The 20,874-nt window shown below is 35.1% G+C and overlaps 1 protein-coding gene and 1 long non-coding RNA gene across 2 annotated transcripts in view; one reads left to right on the forward strand and one right to left on the reverse strand.

Moving 5' to 3' along the window:
• Nucleotides 1-1,769: 1,769 nt before the first annotated feature.
• Nucleotides 1,770-16,993, reverse strand: LOC129059997 (uncharacterized). Its single transcript, XR_008526296.2, has 5 exons — nt 12,652-16,993; nt 10,922-11,080; nt 8,969-9,085; nt 5,826-5,876; nt 1,770-4,883 (listed from the first exon to the last, which is right to left on the reverse strand). It is a non-coding gene; the product is annotated as an uncharacterized LOC129059997 (long non-coding RNA).
• The window catches only part of UFL1 (UFM1 specific ligase 1), a 33,607-nt gene continuing 17,416 nt past the window's right edge, over nt 4,684-20,874 (forward strand). The window contains exons 1-9 of the mRNA XM_024248915.3: nt 4,684-4,949; nt 6,138-6,283; nt 7,376-7,404; nt 8,295-8,392; nt 9,331-9,445; nt 11,517-11,647; nt 17,298-17,356; nt 19,283-19,429; nt 20,392-20,567. Of these exons, the coding sequence (XP_024104683.1) occupies nt 4,873-4,949; nt 6,138-6,283; nt 7,376-7,404; nt 8,295-8,392; nt 9,331-9,445; nt 11,517-11,647; nt 17,298-17,356; nt 19,283-19,429; nt 20,392-20,567 (978 nt within the window). The 5' untranslated portion in view covers nt 4,684-4,872. The remainder of the gene's footprint in view (nt 4,950-6,137; nt 6,284-7,375; nt 7,405-8,294; nt 8,393-9,330; nt 9,446-11,516; nt 11,648-17,297; nt 17,357-19,282; nt 19,430-20,391; nt 20,568-20,874) is intronic.

The raw sequence follows: 20,874 nt of genomic DNA on the forward strand, positions 1-20,874 counted from the left end.
CCTCCAGAACAGGCAACAATGCTATATATTCATCATAGTCTGTAAACTGTGCGATAACATCAAGGTTGACATGTTCTTTCTCTAGGGACAGTAAATAAAGTAGGAATCAGGAGGCATTCATGGGACTGAGGATACTCAAAAATCACTATAGCAGATTAGCATTTAAGGTGGAGTCACTTTTGTCTCCACACTAATTTGGCTTCTTTATGCTCTTACAATCTGACTTCTATTGCAACCATGGCAGGAAAAAAAGAAACAATCCCCTGTTAAAAGTCACAGCCTGGCTGGGCATGATGGCTCACACCTGTAATCCCAGAACTTAAGGAGGCCAAGGTGGGAGAATCACTTGAGGCCAGGAGTTTGAAACCAGCCTGGGCAACAGAGCGAGATCTCATCTCTATTTTTTAAAATAAATAAATAAATAAATAAAGTAAAAGGCATAGCCTTTTTGCTGTAATAGCCAGTGGGCCTGCATTATTTTCCTTCTCCTTAACTCTGTAGAGTTATTGTTAACTATCCTTCGTCTATAATTTTTTGCTTCTCTAATTACTTTCCTCTTTTTCAGTGGCCTTTTTGCTCTCCTTCTACTCATGAATCATAGTGTTTTCCTAAGGCACTAATACTTGCTATGTTTGGATGTTCACTACCATTTTTGATTATGGGATTAAAATAATTTTTGAATCCTTTATTACATAGGATAATGTCAGTGACACAATTAACACTACGTCTTGGTAATTTCCCTATGTGACAAACAGTGAACACTGATTTGCTTGACAATACCCAATTGTAGTTACTTTACTTTCCTAGTTGAACCAGGAAAAGTATTTCAAAGTTTACAGTTGTATTTTCTTGACAGACAAGGAAAAAATACTTCAAATTTTATTTTTTTTAAATTTATCATGGAGGAACTTTACCAGATCACACTTGATATGCTATCAGGGTAGCCATCAATTCAAATTATAAATGTGGCAATATTTTATTGCCCTTCATATTTTAAAGTGAGTCTAAGGATAGTGTCGCAAATCATGTACAGAGTGCAGCTGAAGACATCATCAATCCTCCCCCATCATCTACATATCAAAATTCAACTTAAGTTTGTAGACACAACCACAACTATTAGAATATTTTGTAGAGAATGGAAGTTCTATTTCCCAAGTCTACACAAAGCTTGCTCTTCAAAAGAATCTCTCATCTGTTATTAAATAGCCACTTGGGATTCTTACCATTATTCTAGGCATGCACTGTATTGATTAAAGCTCTACTTAATATCAGATATCAGCCAACACTGAAATATCCTCCATTCAAATGCTTATTACCCATTAAAAATAACTGAAAATGTAGTTAGAGTATATGGTTGCTAGGTGCAGATATTTAAGTTATATGATCTCAGAGTCTGAACAAATGTGCATCCCATCAAAGGTCTAGACCAGAGCTGTACAATAAAACTTTCTGTGAAGATGAAGATGTTTTTCTAAACTATCCCATATGATAGCCATGAGGCACATGTGACTACTGAGAATCTGAAATGTGGCTAGCGCAACTGAAGGACCACATTATCAATTTTATTTAATCTCAATTAATTTAAATGTAAATAGCTTCATATGGCTATTGAGTACCATACTGGACGAAACAAGCCTAGTCTCTAGAAAATATAACCATGAATTATTCTTATGGTTTCCTTTCTCAGGAATAAATGTAAATATTAGTAACATTAACATAGTACCATTGTACCAAAGTATAATGCTGCACCAAAACATTTACACTGACTTACTCATATAAAGGACATTTATAGAATACAGCAGGTACTATGTACTAGTTGTCATGCTAAGTGCTGAGGAACTTTCAGGAGTTCCTTTAGGAGCTCAGGATATTGAGAGATGCAGTAAATAAGTTAATAAACTACAATATAACTTTTCTTGCTATTAGAGGCATCTAAATAAAGAAATGTGGAAACACAACATATAGAATAACTCTGTAGGAGTTTAAAAGGTTTCATTGAAGACTTTAAAGCTGGGATAGCGTGAAGAAATATGTTACAAAATAATATGCGGGGATGAGGGTGGGGGGCGTGGGGAAGTGGACAGGCATTCCAGTAAAGACATGGGGTCCTGAAAGGGCTTGGCAAGACTAGGATACAGCAGACTATTCTCCATGTGTTGTGCAGCGGCAGAGATGTGCAGCTCCAGTCTGACTGTGAGAGTCTTACATAGGAAGCAAGAAGTTTGGCTGCCAAGTGATCACATACTGCCCTAAACTTCCCCTATTGTTAGAATTTTTACACTTTTATTGTACTTATCTTTTTAATCTGCTTCATTAGATTTCTAAATTGTTACAGCCAGACCATGTCTTCCTTATCCACCACTGTGCTCCATGGCATCTGATAGAGAATTAATAAATATGTGTTTTGGGAATGAATGTTTCTGCTTGTTTTGAAGCTTGATGCTCTCTGGAACCACACTACCTACCACCTTCCAAACTACCTCTTTGACTTCTGGTGTTTTCCCTCTTGGTCCATAATCAGGTAGCCATTGTCATTTTCTAGCAGTACTTAGTGGAAGGTTTTATGACTGAGTTACCTGTCTTTTAAATAAAGCTGGGGAATTTAATAGACAAATACGTTTATGGCATTGGATTTGAGTTGCCCACAGTAATGTACTTAGATGGAAAAGAAATTGAAATAGCTCCTCTTTACCAACTCTATCAATATATGATTAAAGGAAATATTTTTATTTTTATTTTAGTTTTTAATTTTTGTGGGTACATAGTAGGTGTATATATTTATGTAGTACATGAAATATTTTGATACAGGCATACAGCATGTAATTATCACATCAGGGTACATGTGGTATCCATTACCTCAAGCATTTCCTTTGTGTTACAAACAAGCCACTTGTACTTTGTTTTTTAAAATGTACAATTGAATTATTATTGACTATGCTTCCGGAAAGGTGTCCCAATCCAGACCCCAAGAGAAGGTTTTTGGATTTCGTACAAGAATTGAAAGCAAATCCATAAAGTGAAGCAAGTTTATAAAGTAAGCAAAGGAATAAAAGAATGGCTATTCCATAGGCAGAGCAACGGCTTGAGCTGCTGGCCTAAGGACATCCATAGTTATTTCTTGATTACATGCTAAACAAGGGGTGGATTATTCACAAGTTTTCCAAGGAAAGGTGTGGGCAATTCCCAGGGCTGAGGGTTCCTCCCCTTTTTAGACCCATATAAGGTAACTTCCAGACATTGCCATGGCATCTGTACACTGTCATGGCACTGGTGGGGGTGCCTTTTAACATGATAATGATTATAATTAGCATACAATGAGCAGCGAAGACGACCAGAGGTCACTCTATTCATCATCTTGGTTTTTGGTGGGTTTTGGTTGGCTTCACTACTGCAACCTGTTTTATCAGCAAGGTCTTTATGACTGGTTTTTCCTGCCTGAGGACCTTCTATCTCACTTTGTGACTAACCTCTTGGGAATGCAGCCCAGTAGGTTTCAGCCTTATTTTACCCAGCCCCTATTCAAGATGGAGTTGCTCTAGTTCAAACGTCTCTGACAACTACAGTCACCCTGTTGTGCTATCAAATACTTGATATTATTCATTCTTTCTAACTGGAATAATATTTTTTAAATAGTAAAGAGTGAGATATATGAACTCCAAATATCTGAGACAGGTCCCAATCAACTCAGAAAGTTTATTTAGCCAAAGTTAAGAACTTGCATCCATGACGTGGCACAGGTCCTGACAACATGTGCCCAAGGTGGCTGGGCCACAGCTTGGTTTTACACATTTTAGGGAGACATGGGGCAGCAATCAATGTATGTAAGATAAACATTGGTCTGATCTGGAAAAGCAGGGCAACTCCAAGTGGGGAGGAGGGTTCCAAGTCATAGGTAGGTAAAAGACAGTTGCATTCTCTTATGAACCTCTCCAAATGAAGCAATCAGACATGCATTTATCTCAGTGAGCAGAGGGGTGACTTTGAATAGAATGGGAGGCAGGTTTCCCTAAGCAGTTCCCAGTTTGACTTTTCCCTTTAGCTTAGTGATTTGGGGGTCCCATGATTTATTTTCCATTCATAGATACAAAAAAGAAAGAGAAAGGTACACCTGAGTAAATATCTACTCAACAGGGAAGCAGGATACATGTTCTCTTTGCTTTCCCTGTTTCCTTGATAGCCATGCATACTTATGTTTATATTCCTCATTATTTGATGAAGCTAATCATTGCAATAAGAGAAATAGGAAAGACTCGAACTCTAGACACGAAAGCAATTATACAGCCTTTATGACATGCAAATTTATTCATTCTGCAAAAAAAAAAAGTAATTACTTTCGGTAGGGTCTCCCATGTATCTCCCAAAAGGCAGATTGCTCTGGGTGCATGTAAAAATTAACACGATACCCTATACAAAAGAGAATGCTCAGAGTGAACAGCTAGAGAAGAGAGGCGCCAATGTTAGGCACAGGCTTATCCCTCCCCACCCTCCCCCAAAACAAATGGAGGACTGAAGAAAAAAGAAAAGTAGTTAACACAACCATTACTCTACGGAAATATTAGGGGTAGCGCAAACAAAGTTCTGACGCTAAACTTTACTGAACCCTGCATCCTGCCCACGACCCCCCAGAAACACCTACGCACCACCCTCCTGGCAGCCTCAGCCCCGCCAGCCTCGCCGCGAGGAACCCCAGCGCCGCGGCAGAACCACGGCACTTCCGCCCGCCTCCCGCCCCTCGGGCGCAAGCGTTTGGTGTGTCTGCGTCGGGGGCGGAGCCTCTTGTCCCTCTGCGCGGCCCGTTCCGCCTCTCTTCTCCCACCGCCTGTCGGCTGACGTGTCTTCAGTTCCTCCGCGTCTACTGCGAGTCAGGCCGTGATGGCGGACGCCTGGGAAGAGATTAGGCGGTTGGCGGCCGACTTCCAGCGGGCGCAGTTCGCCGAGGCCACGCAGAGGTGCCCGACCCTCCCTCTCCTTTGTGGAGCCCAAATTAGGCCGTGGGCGGACACGCCTGTATCTGGGACTTTAGACCCGCGGCCCTGCATCCCGGATCTTCTCGCTACTTATCACCATTCTCTCCTCCTCCCTCTGCCCCGAGCCTGGATCGCAGTTCCAAGTCCAAGGCTCGGCGGGAATGTCCGCAGCCTAGGACGCCCTGGAGCCCCCCAGCCCAGCTGCAGCGAGATGCTGGCGCGCCCCGCCCCACCATGGACGGGGCCGGTGATTTCGAGCTGCCTTTATTGAGCATTTCTTTGACCCTCCCTCACCCACCAACCACCAAATCACTGTGACATCTTAGCTATTATACACTTCCTGATCTAGAATGAGCTCGAAAGGAGAGGCTAATCCCCCCCCAGTACAGTACTTGGCAAATAGTATGTTGATCCTTAGAACTTTTTACCCTTTTATCTTTTGTAACAGACCTAGGGCTAGACCCCTGACGCCATCTGTTAGGGCACTGACATTTTCTACAAGCCCACTAACCTTTGGAGGATGTGTCCGGAGGAACCTAACTCTGCTTTTTTAAAATAACGCTAATAGAAGCCTTTCTATTCTTTGACTACTTCCTACCTGCGATGTTTTATTCCTTTTGAGCCCGAAGACAGCAATCCCCTTATGCTGTATTTTCTACCACTGATAGCAAACTCGTAACTGCATGGGTAACTAACATGGGTAGCAGTTATGGTTTCACTAGGCCACATCCCCTGCCTGCTTGCAGACCATGTGTGTAAGTGAGGCAATTATGCACTTAATTTAAAAGAAAATTCTGATTAAACTGGAAATTAGGGCATTTTTTGTTTTGTTTTGTTTTGTTTTTTCTTTTTTCCTACCTAAGTAAATGTCTTCAATTTTCCATTCAGATTTGAAGATTGGAAGCAGGCCTGTAAGAGACAACAGACTTGAAATTTGTGATGGGATGATGTGTACCAATTAAATAAATGATTTAAGCATATGTAAACCTACTTACTCTGAAAGTTTTTTTTTAACTTATTGAATCAGTTAGTGAAAAATACAGATATTGTGATGTAGAAGTTAGTGACTAAACAAACTTTTTAAAAGCCTGTTTTCATACATTGTATTAATTTTATTGAGCACCAGTGTATCAAGTGGACTTTTGAAACAACTTTTTTTCTTTCCCTCAGGTTGTCCGAGCGGAACTGCATTGAGATTGTTAATAAATTGATTGCTCAGAGACAGCTAGAAGTAGTTCATACACTCGATGGAAAGGAATATATCACTCCAGCCCAAATTAGTAAAGAAATGAGAGATGAGCTACATGTCCGAGGTGGTAGGTAATTCTTTAGTGTTTTTTTTTTCTTGGATTTTTGGAAGGGGCAAAAAAAAAAAACAAAAAACCCGTAAACATGTAATTGCATACTAAATTATTTATAGATTGTAAGATATCGTTTTCAATTGTTAATTTGATAATCAGGCTTAATATTTTTACTGGATTCATGCAAACATGGTCATATAATTTAAATGAACTCAAATGTTATCACTTAAAATATTTTATCATTTTGAGTTATGTGTGCTATATGTGAATTAATTGTTTCTTTTTACAATTCGTTAATTTATTGCATGACTCAGGGAAGGGTATTCAGCTGCCTTTTATTAGGTGGTAATTGTGAAGGGGGACAGTATCTTACAGGATTATAGATTTTTGAAAATCCAGGCTGTATTTCTTTTTAAGGCTTACTTGTACTTACAAAATTAGGTAACTCAATCCGGTGTGGTGCTACACCAATCATTTTGTATGAAATGCTATTAAAAACACACACAAAGTTGGTTTCCTTTGTCTTCCTAAAATTTGAACAGACTACCAAGCATATTTGAATACTATTTGATTAAAATAGAAGCAATTATGAAAGCATCTCTTCATATTATCAGTGTAACATTGGTCTTTGTCTTTTCTTATTTATCTGTTTTCCTTCATAGTACCTTTGAAATATGAGCTATAATTTGAAATACTTAACAGATTTTCTTATGCTGATATGTAGAAACCTACCTTTTAGTATCAAATAATTGAAAAAAGTTCATCTTAATTTAGTTGTCAATATCTCTTTGATCACAGTAGATAAATTCTGAATTGTGAAGGGAAATGAATACCCTTCATAGATAGAGCCAATTTGTGTGCCAGTTGGTGCTCATAATTGGCCTGATGTTATTTAAAAAAAAAAATTTGAAAGTAAGTTATTGCTTATGGCTTCAGCCATGAAGACTTAGCCATCAGCTAATGGTGTGTATTTGAAGACATTGATTATTCTGGCTCTCTGTTCTATGCAGAAGGACTTTGACCAAAACTTAAATGTTAGAATTTATAGCTTTGGGTTGGTATGTACGCATAGATCATTTAAAATAAATGAATGTCTTTTCTTCAAAGGTCGAGTAAACATTGTTGATCTACAACAGGTAGGTTTTAAATTTATAAAATTTTTGCTTTAATTTCTCAATTTTTTGATACTGTGAATTTGTTCAAGTATTCCCTAATGCTGGTATCATATTTTGTATAGTGTTTATAAAGAAATAGTTATATAAGCCTCGCTGATACACTGAATTGATTTAATAAATTCTGATACATTGAAATGATTTAATAAATTCTGATTTATTGAAATGATTTAATAAGTTGGCCTTATTAAAGAGTTGGCCAACTCTTCCCCAGTTGGCTTTCTTGTTCTTAACTTTTTACCAAATGAACTCATAGTTATTTTATGTAAGTATAGAGTTTATGTCATTTTGGGAGAAAAATCACCAGTTTCATGTTTATGTGTTTTTAGTATATGAAAGAAATAGAGAAATATTTTTAAAAGTAGAAGCTATTTTCAAAACATACAAATATATATGTCATTACCAAGGTACACTATAAACAAGAAGCCAGCAAATTTTCTGTAAAATGCTATCTGTTATATGAATATGTAATTTACTGCTTTATATAAACGTACTAGCAAGTGACAATGTAATTCCTTAGAACTGAAAATAAATAAGCAATACACCTCTAGTTTTTTATTTGGCCAATGCTTTTTGTATTATTTCAGATTGATTCAAAATTTAAGAATAAGCAATTTCTTTCTTTTTTTTTTTTTTTTTTTTTGAGATGGGAGTCTCCCTATGTTGCCCAGACTGGTCTCAAACTCTTGAACTGAAGGGATCCTCCCGCCTCATCCTCCCAAAGTGCTGGGATCTGGACATGAGCCACCATGCCTGGCCAGCAATTTCTTTAAAAATATAGTTCTAAGTGTATAATTTCAAGCTTAAGAAACAATACAAACTTAACATTAATAGAATTTGTATTTGTTTTCCAGGTAATTAATGTGGACCTGATTCATATTGAAAATAGAATTGGTGACATTATTAAATCAGAAAAGCATGTTCAGTTAGTGTTGGGACAACTGATAGATGAGTAAGTACAATAAAGTACAAATTTAAGAGCACTTTGTTTATTTTCTTTCTTTTTTTTTAAATAGTATTTAAATTTAGGCCAATTATGGCCAGTTAGACATTTCATTTAGAACTCTTACAGTGCTGATTTTCATGATAAGGTTTATTTCACTTAAAAAGTAAGTGTTTAAGCCACATATGGTGGCATGTACCTGTAATCCCAGCTACTCAGAAGGCTGAGGCTGGAGGATTGCTTGACCAGGAATTTGAGACCAGCCTACGTAACACAGCAAAGATCCTGTCTCAAATTAAAAAAAAAAAAAAAAAAAAAAAAAAATCAGTGTTAATGTATGGAATACTTAGAAATAATATAAACTTCTATTTTTTTCTTAATAAGAAAATGTAAAACATAACTTTTATATTCTTTCCCATATAATCTCAACTCTGAAAGCAAATTTGTTCCGAGAATGTTAATGAAAATCAAATGCAAATTTCCACTTAAAAAAATCCCAGCATGCCAGCCTGGGCAACGTGGCAAAACCCATTTCACTAATTAAGTTTGCTAATTAAAAAATTAGCCAAATGTGGTGGCTCGAACCTGTAGTCCCAGCTACTCAGGAGGCTGAGGTAGGAGGATTGCTTGAGCCCAGGAGGTCAAGGTCACAGTGAGCCATAATCATGCCATTGCACTCCAGCCTGGGTGACAGAGTGAGACCTTGATGCAAAAAAAAAAAAAAAAAAAAAGAAAAAAAAATTTATTGTTTGATTAACCTTACATTTAGCTACACTAATGAGAAAAAAATATTTTTTAGAATATGAGTAATGAGTGGTGTTCATGTACACACACATTTCATTACTTTTGGGACATACTTCATTTCAACAGAAATTAAACATAAAATGAGGAAACAGAAAAAACATTCCTAATTCTTTTTTCTATTATTTTCTTGTTTTCACTATTAGGAATTATTTGGATCGGTTGGCAGAAGAGGTAAATGATAAATTGCAAGAAAGTGGTCAGGTCACCATATCAGAACTGTGTAAAACTTATGATCTTCCTGGGAACTTTCTGACACAGGTATTTTTTTTTCCTAATAATACAATGTGTCTTTTTACCAAAGGATTTTAAAGACTTTGAATGGAAGGGGGGGAAAAGAACGAGACTTCCTCACCATCATTTGATTTATTGCAGGTGTCTGACTTGATATATGTTGTACCAATATATTTGGGGGGTACTTCTAGTACATTAATAGTTCTGAGCAGGCACTTTAAAAATGATTGTAATCTTCCTAAACTGAGAGACATCCTAAAACTAATTTATAGACTAAGTTCTAGGGCTGCTTTGATGCAATTAGCAAATGTACAATAAATGCATGGATTTATTTAATGCTTTTGATACCAGCTATATAGAAACTGTAACCAGACGATTAAATTTCTGATTGCCCAGTTAAATTTTAAGAAATAATTGATGAAGATAATAATTTATAGGGGGTACTACTGGCATCTTGTGAGTAAAGGTCAAGGATGCTGCTAAACATCCTACAATGTACAGGACATCCCGCCAACAAAGAATTTTTTTGTTCCAACTGTCAGTAGTGCCAACATCTTTTGACTTCACCATTTATCCTCTTCTAAACTGTCAGTATGATAGGAAGAAGAACCAAGGAATCTGACATTCTTTTAACTTTAGGTATTTGTGTCAGTACTCAAATATCTTATGTATAATAACAATGCTGCCTGAAAACATAGGCTGTTTTCTTGTTTACTTTTTTCTGTTTTTTTGTTTGTTTTTTTAGAATCATAGAAATTCATTTGGTAGAGTGGAAAGGACGTAAGCTTTTGAGATTTTTAAAAGACCTTGATTTGAATACGGTCTGCACCACTTCTTATTTGACATTAGGAAAATCATTTCATCTCTTTTATGCTTCACATTACATATCTGTAAAACAGGAAATAACGTCTTTTTTATAGGCTTCATTGAAATCTAGTGAAATACCTTAACACAATGGAGAAACTAAATAATGCTAGTTCTTTTTATATTTACTGAAACAAGGGAAAAGCCAAATCTCTCTTTAGGTATCTATCACTTTAAGAAACTCCAACTTGCAAAATTGTCCAAACCGTAATTGCATGAGATTAATGTATGATACAAGCAGATTTACTTACTCATATTAAGAAAATGAGCTTCCCTAATTCCATTTAAAATACCATTTATAGTATAGATCTGTTTTATATAGTATTTCAGGAGCTGAAGTTATATTTTACATGGGCAAACATATGTTAATCACAGGACAAAAAATATATTTTTAAAATACTTCTTTAAAGTATCCAGCTCAAATCCAAATGATTTCTTATAAAACTGTTTCTGAATACATTTTAGAAACATAGTTTTTAATATGTTTCACTTCCACTCTGAATATAGCAGTATTCTAAAAGCTCATTAAGTTGTTTGAAAAACATTTTTCTATATCATAAAAATAATGAGCTGAGCTGACTTGAGTAGATTTAACTTATCTTAAAATGTGAAATATGTCCAAACTTATTTCAGATGTACCTGATGCCAGTCGTAGTATAGCTGTGTAGAAATACTCTGCTGAACTTGAAAGAAGGTTACCAAGAAGTCAGATTATCTGCCATAGATCTTCTGGACGGGGATAAATTTGGATTAGAGAGGAAAGCTTTTGAGGTCTTATGTTTCCCTATGTTGCAGAATCTGGAATAACATTTATACTTCTGTTAGTATTAGAAGTTCCAGAAAGGGTCTTCTCCAATACCCATTTGTATGTCTTGGCTCTCTATATATTGGAGGCTGCCTATATCTAGAAACCATCATATCAAATAATCATCATATTGATAGTCATTTTTATGTTAGAAATAGCCCTCATTAACAACAGATAATATGACAGCTCAACCTTTTAACATGTAAGCAAGCAATTTGACTCATTTCTTGGCTCTGCCATGAGATAGTGAACTTTTCTAGACACTGAATCTTCACTTTAGTTGATATATCTTGTAATCTATGCTTGTTGAAATTTCTCAATCACATGATTGATACCTCAGCAGGCAGCATGACTTGAGTATGACTATGCAAATGCATATGTGTAATTCTTTTCTTTTAAATTAATAAAAATGTACATCTTTACCCACAGGCACTAACTCAGCGACTTGGTAGAATTATCAGTGGACATATTGATCTTGATAATAGAGGAGTAATTTTTACGGAAGCTTTTGTAGCTCGACATAAAGCACGTATCCGTGGACTATTCAGTGCTATTACCCGGTAAGTATATTTTAAAGTATATATATTTGCACATTTCTTTGATCATGGTTTGCATTTTTTTCCTAGCAGCTGAATCTTTTTCTTTGTTTTAATAAAGTCTCATTTAGGACCCCAGTTTATTAAACAGATAAAAGGGCAGCTTTTGTAAAATAGAAATTGAGATTCCAGAGTTCTAGAATGCAGCCTCTCTCTCCAGTCAGCATCTCCTTCCTCTCCCTACCTTCACCACCCTTGTGACCCCATACACACTTCTGCAGAATGCAGTTTAAATACTGCTGCCCAGATCAGTATATAAGTGTCACCCTCGAATCATGGAAAGAACATGCAATTTAAAGTCAGAAGAATTTGGTTCATAGCTTTATCACATAATAGGCACATGACCTTGAGCAGATAAGTCAGTCGCCTAACTTCTTTGGGCATCATATGGGGCTAGGGAATTTTATGACATTTTTTACTTTCTAGCATTCTATAATTGTAATGAATAACTATGTAACTTGCAAAGTCACTGACTTTTCTAAAATAAGAATTTCTGAAATATTTGGGTATGTGTGACAGACTCCAGCATAGAATTCAGAAAACCTGTATTCTCAATTATCTCCTCTTTCCTGTGTCATCAACTTCATCTCAGTGGCTATATGCCCTATCAGCATTTAAATATGTCCAAAAGTCTCCCATTTTAAAACAAACCTCTCCGAACCCTTTTATTCTCCATCATCTATCATGCTGTTTGTTATCTCTCTTAAAGTGAACCTTTTCAACAGTTGAAATCTACATTCAGTGTCTCAGTTACCTTCTGTCACTTCTTAACCCACCTCTCTAGCTTCTACTACATATATAGCACTGATGTCTCATTATCTGTAAGTCTAATGGATACTTTCTGTTTATTTGACTTGACTTTGCAGCAGCATTTAACTCCAGTTACAACTTCCTTCTTGAAATACTCTCTTTTTTAAAACATAACACTTTAGATTTCTTCTCTCTTTTGGCTGCATCTTCTAAGTTACCTTTTCTAGCTCTTTCTTTCACTATCCTTTAAAGTTTGACGCCATCTTTTCTTCCCAGTTCTGTGCTGTCATCTTAGGTGATTTCACATGGCAGCCACAGTGATTTCTCTTTTTGTCATTCAACAAATCAACAAGCATTTGTTGAGCACCTAATGCATGTAAGGCACTGGGGTACAAAAGGGAGAAAGTTAGAAGGAGAGCGTGTATTCTAATGAAATGATTTCCTCCCTCCCTCCCTCAGTGCAAGATAACTTTTTTTTTTCTGAACAATTTGAGAGGAAGTTGCTGACGTGATGTTCTATCATCACAGATACTTTAATCTGTATTTCCTATAGAAAGGGGCATCATCCTATATAACTATAATACAGTCATCAAAAACAGAAAATTAACATTGATTGATTACTACCATCCAGTCCTTGGAGACCCTTTATGTTCTACTAGTTATTGTAATAATGTCCTTTATAGAAAAAGGATCCAATTCAGGATCACAGATTGCATTTAATTGATAAGAGTCCTTAGTCGCCTTCAATCTGGAATACTTACTTGATTTTTCCTTGACATTCATGACCTTGACACTTTTGAAGATCACAGGCTGATTGTTTTATAGAATGTTTATTGTTGCTTGTCTGCTGTTTTTTCATGTTATACCTATTTGTGTTATGCATGTTATGCATAATTTTTCATATTCAGGTTGTATGTCTTTTGATAGGAATATCTCAGAAGTAACACTATATTCTTGTTATTGAATCTTATCAGGTGGCATACAATTTAGATTTTTCCTAATAGAGATACCAGCTAGGCTTGTAAAGCTACTTGTTTTCCTTTGTAACTAATAAGTATTTGTGGGGAGGGCAATTTGGGACCATGGACGTTGTCCTGTTCTTCATCAGACTTGCAGTTTATTCATTCATTTAAATCACTATGGACTCATTATTCCCTAATTTATTTATTGGATTATAATCTGCTGTCATTATTTACATGTTCATACTGGCCCTGATTTAGCTAGTGGTAGCGCCTGCAGGTTGTCTTTTGCATGCTCCCATCATTCTTGAAACTTTCTTTTCTTTCTGGCTTAAGATGTTCCAGGCTTAAGCCTGGAACTGGCTTAAGATGCTCAGTTCATACTTTCCCTGTCCCAAGCCTCAAATCAGCCCTTTCTCCAGAGATCCCTGCTTGCTTTTAGCAGAGTATGGGATTTAGAAACCAAGATCTGGATACTACATTACTTATCACTATTTGGTTCTCACTGCTCCCAGGCCCTCTCAGAGTAGACAAGCTAGCACAAGGGCCCTCAATCCCCAGGCTGCCAACCAATACCAGTCTGTGGCCTGTTAGGAACCAGGCTGTGCAGCAGGTGAGGGTGGGCAAACCAGCATTACCGCCTGAGCTGCTCCTCCTGTCAGATCAGTGGCAGCATTAGATTCTCATAGGAGCGTGAACCCTATTGTGAACTGCGCGTGCAAGGGATGTTGGGTGCCCACTCCTTATGAGAACCTAATGCCTGATGATCTGAGGTAGAACAGTTTCATCCTGAAACCATCCCCCACAACCTGGGTCCGTGCAAAATTTGTCTTCCATGAAACCAGTTCCTGGTGCCAAAAAGATTGGGGACCATTGAACTAGGAGATACACATACACATGTACATACACCCCTCTATACATCTGTATTTCTGTATCTTTATGTGTATTGAAAACTGTGAGTTTGTGCTGATACTTCCATTTCTAGTCCAATACCGTAAGTTTCATTTCATTCTAGTTTCCTTCTTTTCCATGTTTGTAGCTTTGTTCACTGACTAAGAAAAATCTAACTCCTATTATCCTTAATGTATTTAGTTACTTGATTAATTCCCCTTATGTGACTGGTTTCCCATTGCTACTGCAGCTCCCTTTCTCATGGGGGTGTTCTCTTTATTCCATGTAGGCTCTGACAGTCTGCGCCAGATCACCCTCCTAACACAAGAAATGGATGGTTGTTTCTGGGGAAAGAAACTGGGTAGCTGGGTGGTAGGAATGGAGAGGGATTCTTCAGTTTTGTAACTTTTTTGTACCCTGTTCATTTATTACTTTGTCAAAAACTAAAAACTAAAAATATCTTTGTTCCTATTTATAAATATTTACCTTTTTTCTTTGACTAACTATTGTGGTGATAGTAATTTTCATCAAAATCAGCTATGTTTTTCTCATTCATAGTAGTCCTGAGTTTTGCTATATGGAGGTACCATCAAATAATGAGAGGAAAATAAGTTTTGAGCCTCAAAAGATGTTGCTAGGTTGTGTGGCTTCCAGATAGTACCATTTAAGGCACCATATCTTCGTATTTGTCTCTTAAAAATAATGAACCATCCCACTTCTCTAGTCTAACTTCAAAGGAGACACCTGCACCTCTGACTTTTAAAAAGTTCATATTTTTTGTTTTTATGGATATTTCTTGTTATTATGGATAGCCAGAGAGAAGAGCAGGAAGCAGTTAGTGAGAAGAATGATATATGTAGGTATACTAAATATGTTGTATTCCAAATTGACATAAAAATTCAGCTAAAGTTTCATCATACAAAAAAAGCTAGAAATTTTGCACAACTCAATTCATTGTTTATTGAACACCCACAATAAGCTAGGTACCTAGACATTTTAAGATGAAGTCCTTCAAGGAGCCTTCTACATTTTTGTGAGGATGTGTTTGCGTAGAAGGGAACAAAAGACAAAAAACATGAGAGGTTGTAACGATTATAAGGTAAACAAAGGAGAGCAAAATTCACAGAGGACCTAGACCTTGTTGGTTTGGAGGTTTGCTATGGTTTGGATGTGGTTTGTACCCACCAAAACTTATGTTGCAGTTTGATCACCAATGTGGCAGTATTGGGAAGTAGGACCTAGTAAGTGTTTGGGTCACAGGAGTGGATCTCTCATGAATAGATTAATGCCCTCCCACCAGGGTGAGTGAATTATTGTTCTCATGGGAATGGATTAGTTCTCAAGAGAGTATATTGTTGAAAGGATTATGGCTTCATTGGTTTCTCCCCTTTGCTTCCTCTTTCACTACGTGATTTATTTATACATGTCTGCTCCTTTTCCACTTACCACCGTAAATTGAAGCAACTTGAAACCCTCAAAAAATGTAGCTGCTCAATCTTGAACTTTCCAGTCACCAGAATCATGAGCCAAAGAAACCTTTTTTCTTTGTAAATTACCCAGCCTCAAGTCTTCTGTTACAGCAACACTAAACTGACTAAAGCCCCTGCTGTGCTTCCAGATAATTTAGCTGAAAATTTTGAGTAAAACAATTTAATAAAAAGCAAATTGATCCTAAGAATTTGGTAAAAATAATAATTTACTCAAAAACACAGAAGTTTTAAATAGTCAATTCATTTTCATACAACTGTTTCTGCTTTCACAAGTTTGAAGTAGAAAATATTTACAATATCCTAAATAATCAACAATGGAGGATTGAAATGTTAGAATTACTTAAGTTGTTTTGTTATATGCATTAAAAATGAAAACAGACTAACTAGAGAGAACAGGCATACTGGCTTAAAAGGAATAGAAAAAAAATTGTAATCAGAATAAAAAGTCTAGATTCTTTTCTTGTATCCTTTAAAAAAAAAAACTATAGTTATTATAAATGAGATACAGTCATAGGAGTCCGCCCCAAAGAAATGAAAACATTCATCCATACAAAGTCAAAAACATAAATGTTCATAGGAGCATTATCCACAATAGCCACAAACTAGAAATAGTTCACCTGTCTGTCAACTGATGAGTATATAAACAAAATGTGGTATATTCATACTAGGGAATGCTGTTCATCAATAAGAAGGAATGAACTACTGATGCATGCTTCATCATGGATGAATCTCAAAAACACAGAAAGGAGACCACATATTAATTCTATTTATGTTAATGGCTAGAAAGGCAAATTTATAGAGGCAGAAAACAGATAGTTATCTAGATTTAGGAGTGGCAGCAGGAATTAACTGCAGATAGCTATCAAATAACTTTTTGGGTGATGAAAACATAAACTGGATTGTAGCAATGGTTGCACAACTCTATAAATGTATTAAGATCATTGAATTGTACACTTAAACGAGGGGTAGATTTCATGTAATTTAAATTATACCTTATAGCAATAAAACTGGTTAACAAAAGAAATGCATAGTCATTGCAGAAAATAGAAAATACTCAAAAGCAAAAAAAAAAAAAAAGATTTTAAATGGATCCCTCTCAGTCAGTCACCCTAATCTAGCCTCATATCATTCCAAACATTTTCAGTGCACATATGATCTCATTTGTCTTCAAAAATGGAATCATATGACATCCACTTGAATATTCCCAAGTAAGGAAAGAGCCTCCCAAACAGAAAAAAACATTGAAGAAAAACCTAAAGACCAAGGCAAATAGCTACATATCATGGAAATCTGAGAATTTAGTGGAATGGCAATGTAAACTGATCCTTGATTGCAAGTACAAATTGATTTCCCTGATATTTCAGTAGCAAAATTCCAATTAAGGATTTAAAATTTGGTGTAATTTTTGATTTCTTCTTTTAAATTAAACAGTATTTTTCTTAAATTCTAATTATCCTATTTTTTAAGTTCATTAATCTATAACACTATAATGAGTAAGAATTTTTTTTTTAACTTTCCATAAAGGCCTACAGCTGTGAATTCTTTGATTTCAAAATATGGATTTCAAGAGCAGCTTCTTTACTGTGAGTTTGGTTTAAATTATATTTACTTAATTAGCTGCTGAATAGACTATTAATATAAAACTTACTAACTTTAATGTTTTTTCCTCTTTTATTGTTAATGTAACTAAAATATTTCCTGGTTTAAAAAAGTTTCTTTTTATCAAGTTTTATATATGTACCTATCTGTTATACTCACCAAACGTTTAATATTGGTTAGCCCTAGAGGAGTATAATGAAAAAAAAGTAAGCCTTTATAATGAAAATATATGTCTCACACACTCTATTCTACATGTACATATAGAAATTTAAAATTGTAAGATTAAGAATAGTTTTTACTTTGTTTCTTAGGATTTTGCTACATTATCTAATATGAAAGTAAATTGTGTTTCACTAACAATTTTTACCAAAAGCTGATAGCAATAAAAGTATATTCTTATCATTCAAACAACATATTAACTCGAAAATAATCTTTGTTCATTATCTATGTTGTTTGTGAAGCTGTTGGGAGGTTTTGAGGGTTTTTTTAATGCTTTGCTGAAATAATTTTTAAAAGTAATGATTTTGTCTTTCAACTCAGATTATCTGTGCAAATCTAAGAACGAAAATGAAAAATGGAAAAGAAATATCAAGTATTGAACTAAAAATTAATTTTCACTGTATTTTCAGAATATGAACTTTAAAATTTTTGTTTGACTGATTTAAAATTAACCTGACTTTGTTGGAATCTATATAATTAGGGGTTGGTGTAATTTCATTGTAATGTAAAGTTCTTCAAATAATAATTGGTAACTTCACAACTTTGGTCAGAATTTAGAATGGATTTACATTGTACAGTCATACTAAATTGAGGATCGTGTGTTGTAGTCTATTGAGAACTCTGGACTTTTTTGATGTATTCTAATTTACTCAGCATTGCAATTTTAAAATTCATGCACAAACTAATTTTTATTTCCGTTACAGACTAATTTTCATTAGCCTTTCTTTTTGCCAATCATCTTTTGAATGTGCTTGCTGATTCACTTAGAAATAGCTGCTTTCCATCTGCTTTTTCCTTTTTAGAGGATTTTAATTTCTAAAACAAAATGTTTAGTTAAATGTTATGGTTTAAATAAAAATATAAATTTGCTATTAATGGCAGCATCTTCCACTTCGTGGTGGTGGTGATGGTAGTGATATTTAGTTAATATTTATTACTGAGTCTTTATTATATGCCAGCTACTGTTGCAAGCAATTTACTTGAATACAACAATTCTATGAGATGATATTGTTATTATCCCCATTTCACAGATATGGAAATGGAGAAATAAGGAAAATGACTTGTCTAGTGTTTCATAGCTAGTAGGTGGCAGAGTTGAGGTTTAGACTTAGTCTGACTCCAACATTGATCCTCTTAACCAAGGCATTACACTTCTCTTATAGGTAGGGCTGAAATGTCTTACTTCAGTGTAAACAGTGGAAATGGAATAACTCTTTAAAATGCTTATAGTTGTATTTCACACTACTGATTCTATTATAGTCTGGGTGTCTTGATTTTTTTAGATATTAAAAAATGGAACTTGTTAACACTAATAATTGCATATTTCCTGTTCTTGAAGTGTTTTATCATCTGTTTTTTGTAAATCATGAGACAGATAATGGCATGCTATGTTTTCACCAAAATTACTCAAACTAAAAATTTCAGTGTTAATATTAACTAGCTTGAGTTACAAGTTCAACACCTTTAGCTAGTTGCCAAAATGCAAAATTTCCCTGAATTTATGTTTTGAATATTCTCATAAATGGCAGGGAAATTTTGTCTAAAATATACTACCTTTATTTATGCTATTTCAACTTCAGATTGGTTTTTTAAAGGTTAAGAATAAGTAAATTATGAAATAATAAAGTATTTTACTTTTTAAGATGTATACCTGCTCTGATTTATTTGTATTCATGTGGGTTTGTTTTAAGCTGTGCTTGAGGAACTTGTTAATAGCGGACGCTTACGAGGCACTGTGGTTGGTGGGAGACAGGATAAAGCTGTGTTTGTCCCTGACATCTACTCCAGGACACAGAGTACTTGGGTGGATTCCTTTTTCAGGCAGAATGGCTATCTAGGTAACTTTCTTATTTCTTTAAAACTCAAATTTCTTTTTAACACTAAACTCATTCTTTAAAAGTATTATACTAACCCTAGAGTCCTCCTTTGATCTGTGGGTTATATTAAAAATAATAATAAATAAAAATTAAAAAATGGGAACCCTAGAGTCTACATATACTGTCCTCTATGATCAGAAGATTATAATGGTTGCCTTTGAGTGTAAAAGCAGTCACACTACGAGTTTCTGTGGGTCTTGGAACTGAGTTTAGTTCTATAGTTACTGAACAATTATAATGTAAAAAGGCTAAAAGCTGGTACTAATTGCTGCCAGTCTTCCAGTTACATTTATTAAGATGGTACTATAAACTTAAAAGTATTTTTTAATTCATAAAAGTAATTATTATATCTTACATTTTGCAAAGTTGCCCAGTTTTTCAGATATATCATCTTAGAAATATTTTGTTGACTATCAGATTTACAATGTGTATTTTTATTAGTTACCTAATACTTCAGAAACATTGAAGTTATTCTAAATTCTGTGTCTGAAGTTCTACTGTCATTTGGATAAATTGGACTGAATTTAGTTATTAAAACAATTAGCAGATATATATAGGATATATATACACATATATATATATATAGCTTACTTTGTTTGATCGGTTTTATAATCCAAGTCAAACTGCATAACAGATTACTTCCTCAGTATATAAATAATTTAAACGTATGGTAGAATACTGGGTTTTCCTTATGTTTTTTTGACTTCCTGAGATGTACTTTTCAGTTTCTTCAATTATAATCATGGATTAGAACTTTGTTATAACTGGTTTTCTTAAGCATGATTATTTGGGGTGGAGTTAGAGGAGTTAAGAAGGTAGACATCCCTAATAACTTTATTGGCTATAACTTTTAAGTCTTTATTTTTCACTTTTGTCTTACATGTAATTGACAATTCTAAGCCAACTTTGTGATGTATTTGTAGAATTTGATGCTTTGTCCAGACTTGGAATCCCAGATGCTGTAAGCTACATAAAGAAAAGATATAAGACTACACAACTCTTGTTTTTGAAAGCAGCTTGTGTTGGTCAAGGACTTGTGGATCAAGTGGAAGCATCAGTAGAAGAAGCCATCAGCTCTGGAACATGGGTTGATATTACAGTATGTTTTATCTTTTCCTCACTTTTCTTTAAACAATGACAACTAATATTTTACTAATATTTGACCATTTAGAAATTAGGATACATAAAGGTGGTCTTGGCTTTGGAGGCAAATTCTAATCATTGTTATAACAAAAATAATCTTTATGCTTAAAGTCTTTCGGGTGACCTTCTATATGTGGACAGTCAACATCCAGAATTCTATAAATCTCAGAACAAACAAGCAAACAACACTCCTGTTAATCCTGATAAAGAATTGATGAGACTTCTCACATCTTTTCCATGCATTCACAGCTGTACTGGCATCA

This window comes from Pongo abelii, chromosome 5, assembly GCF_028885655.2.
Source record: "Pongo abelii isolate AG06213 chromosome 5, NHGRI_mPonAbe1-v2.0_pri, whole genome shotgun sequence".
In the NCBI taxonomy this organism is placed as follows: domain Eukaryota; kingdom Metazoa; phylum Chordata; class Mammalia; order Primates; family Hominidae; genus Pongo; species Pongo abelii.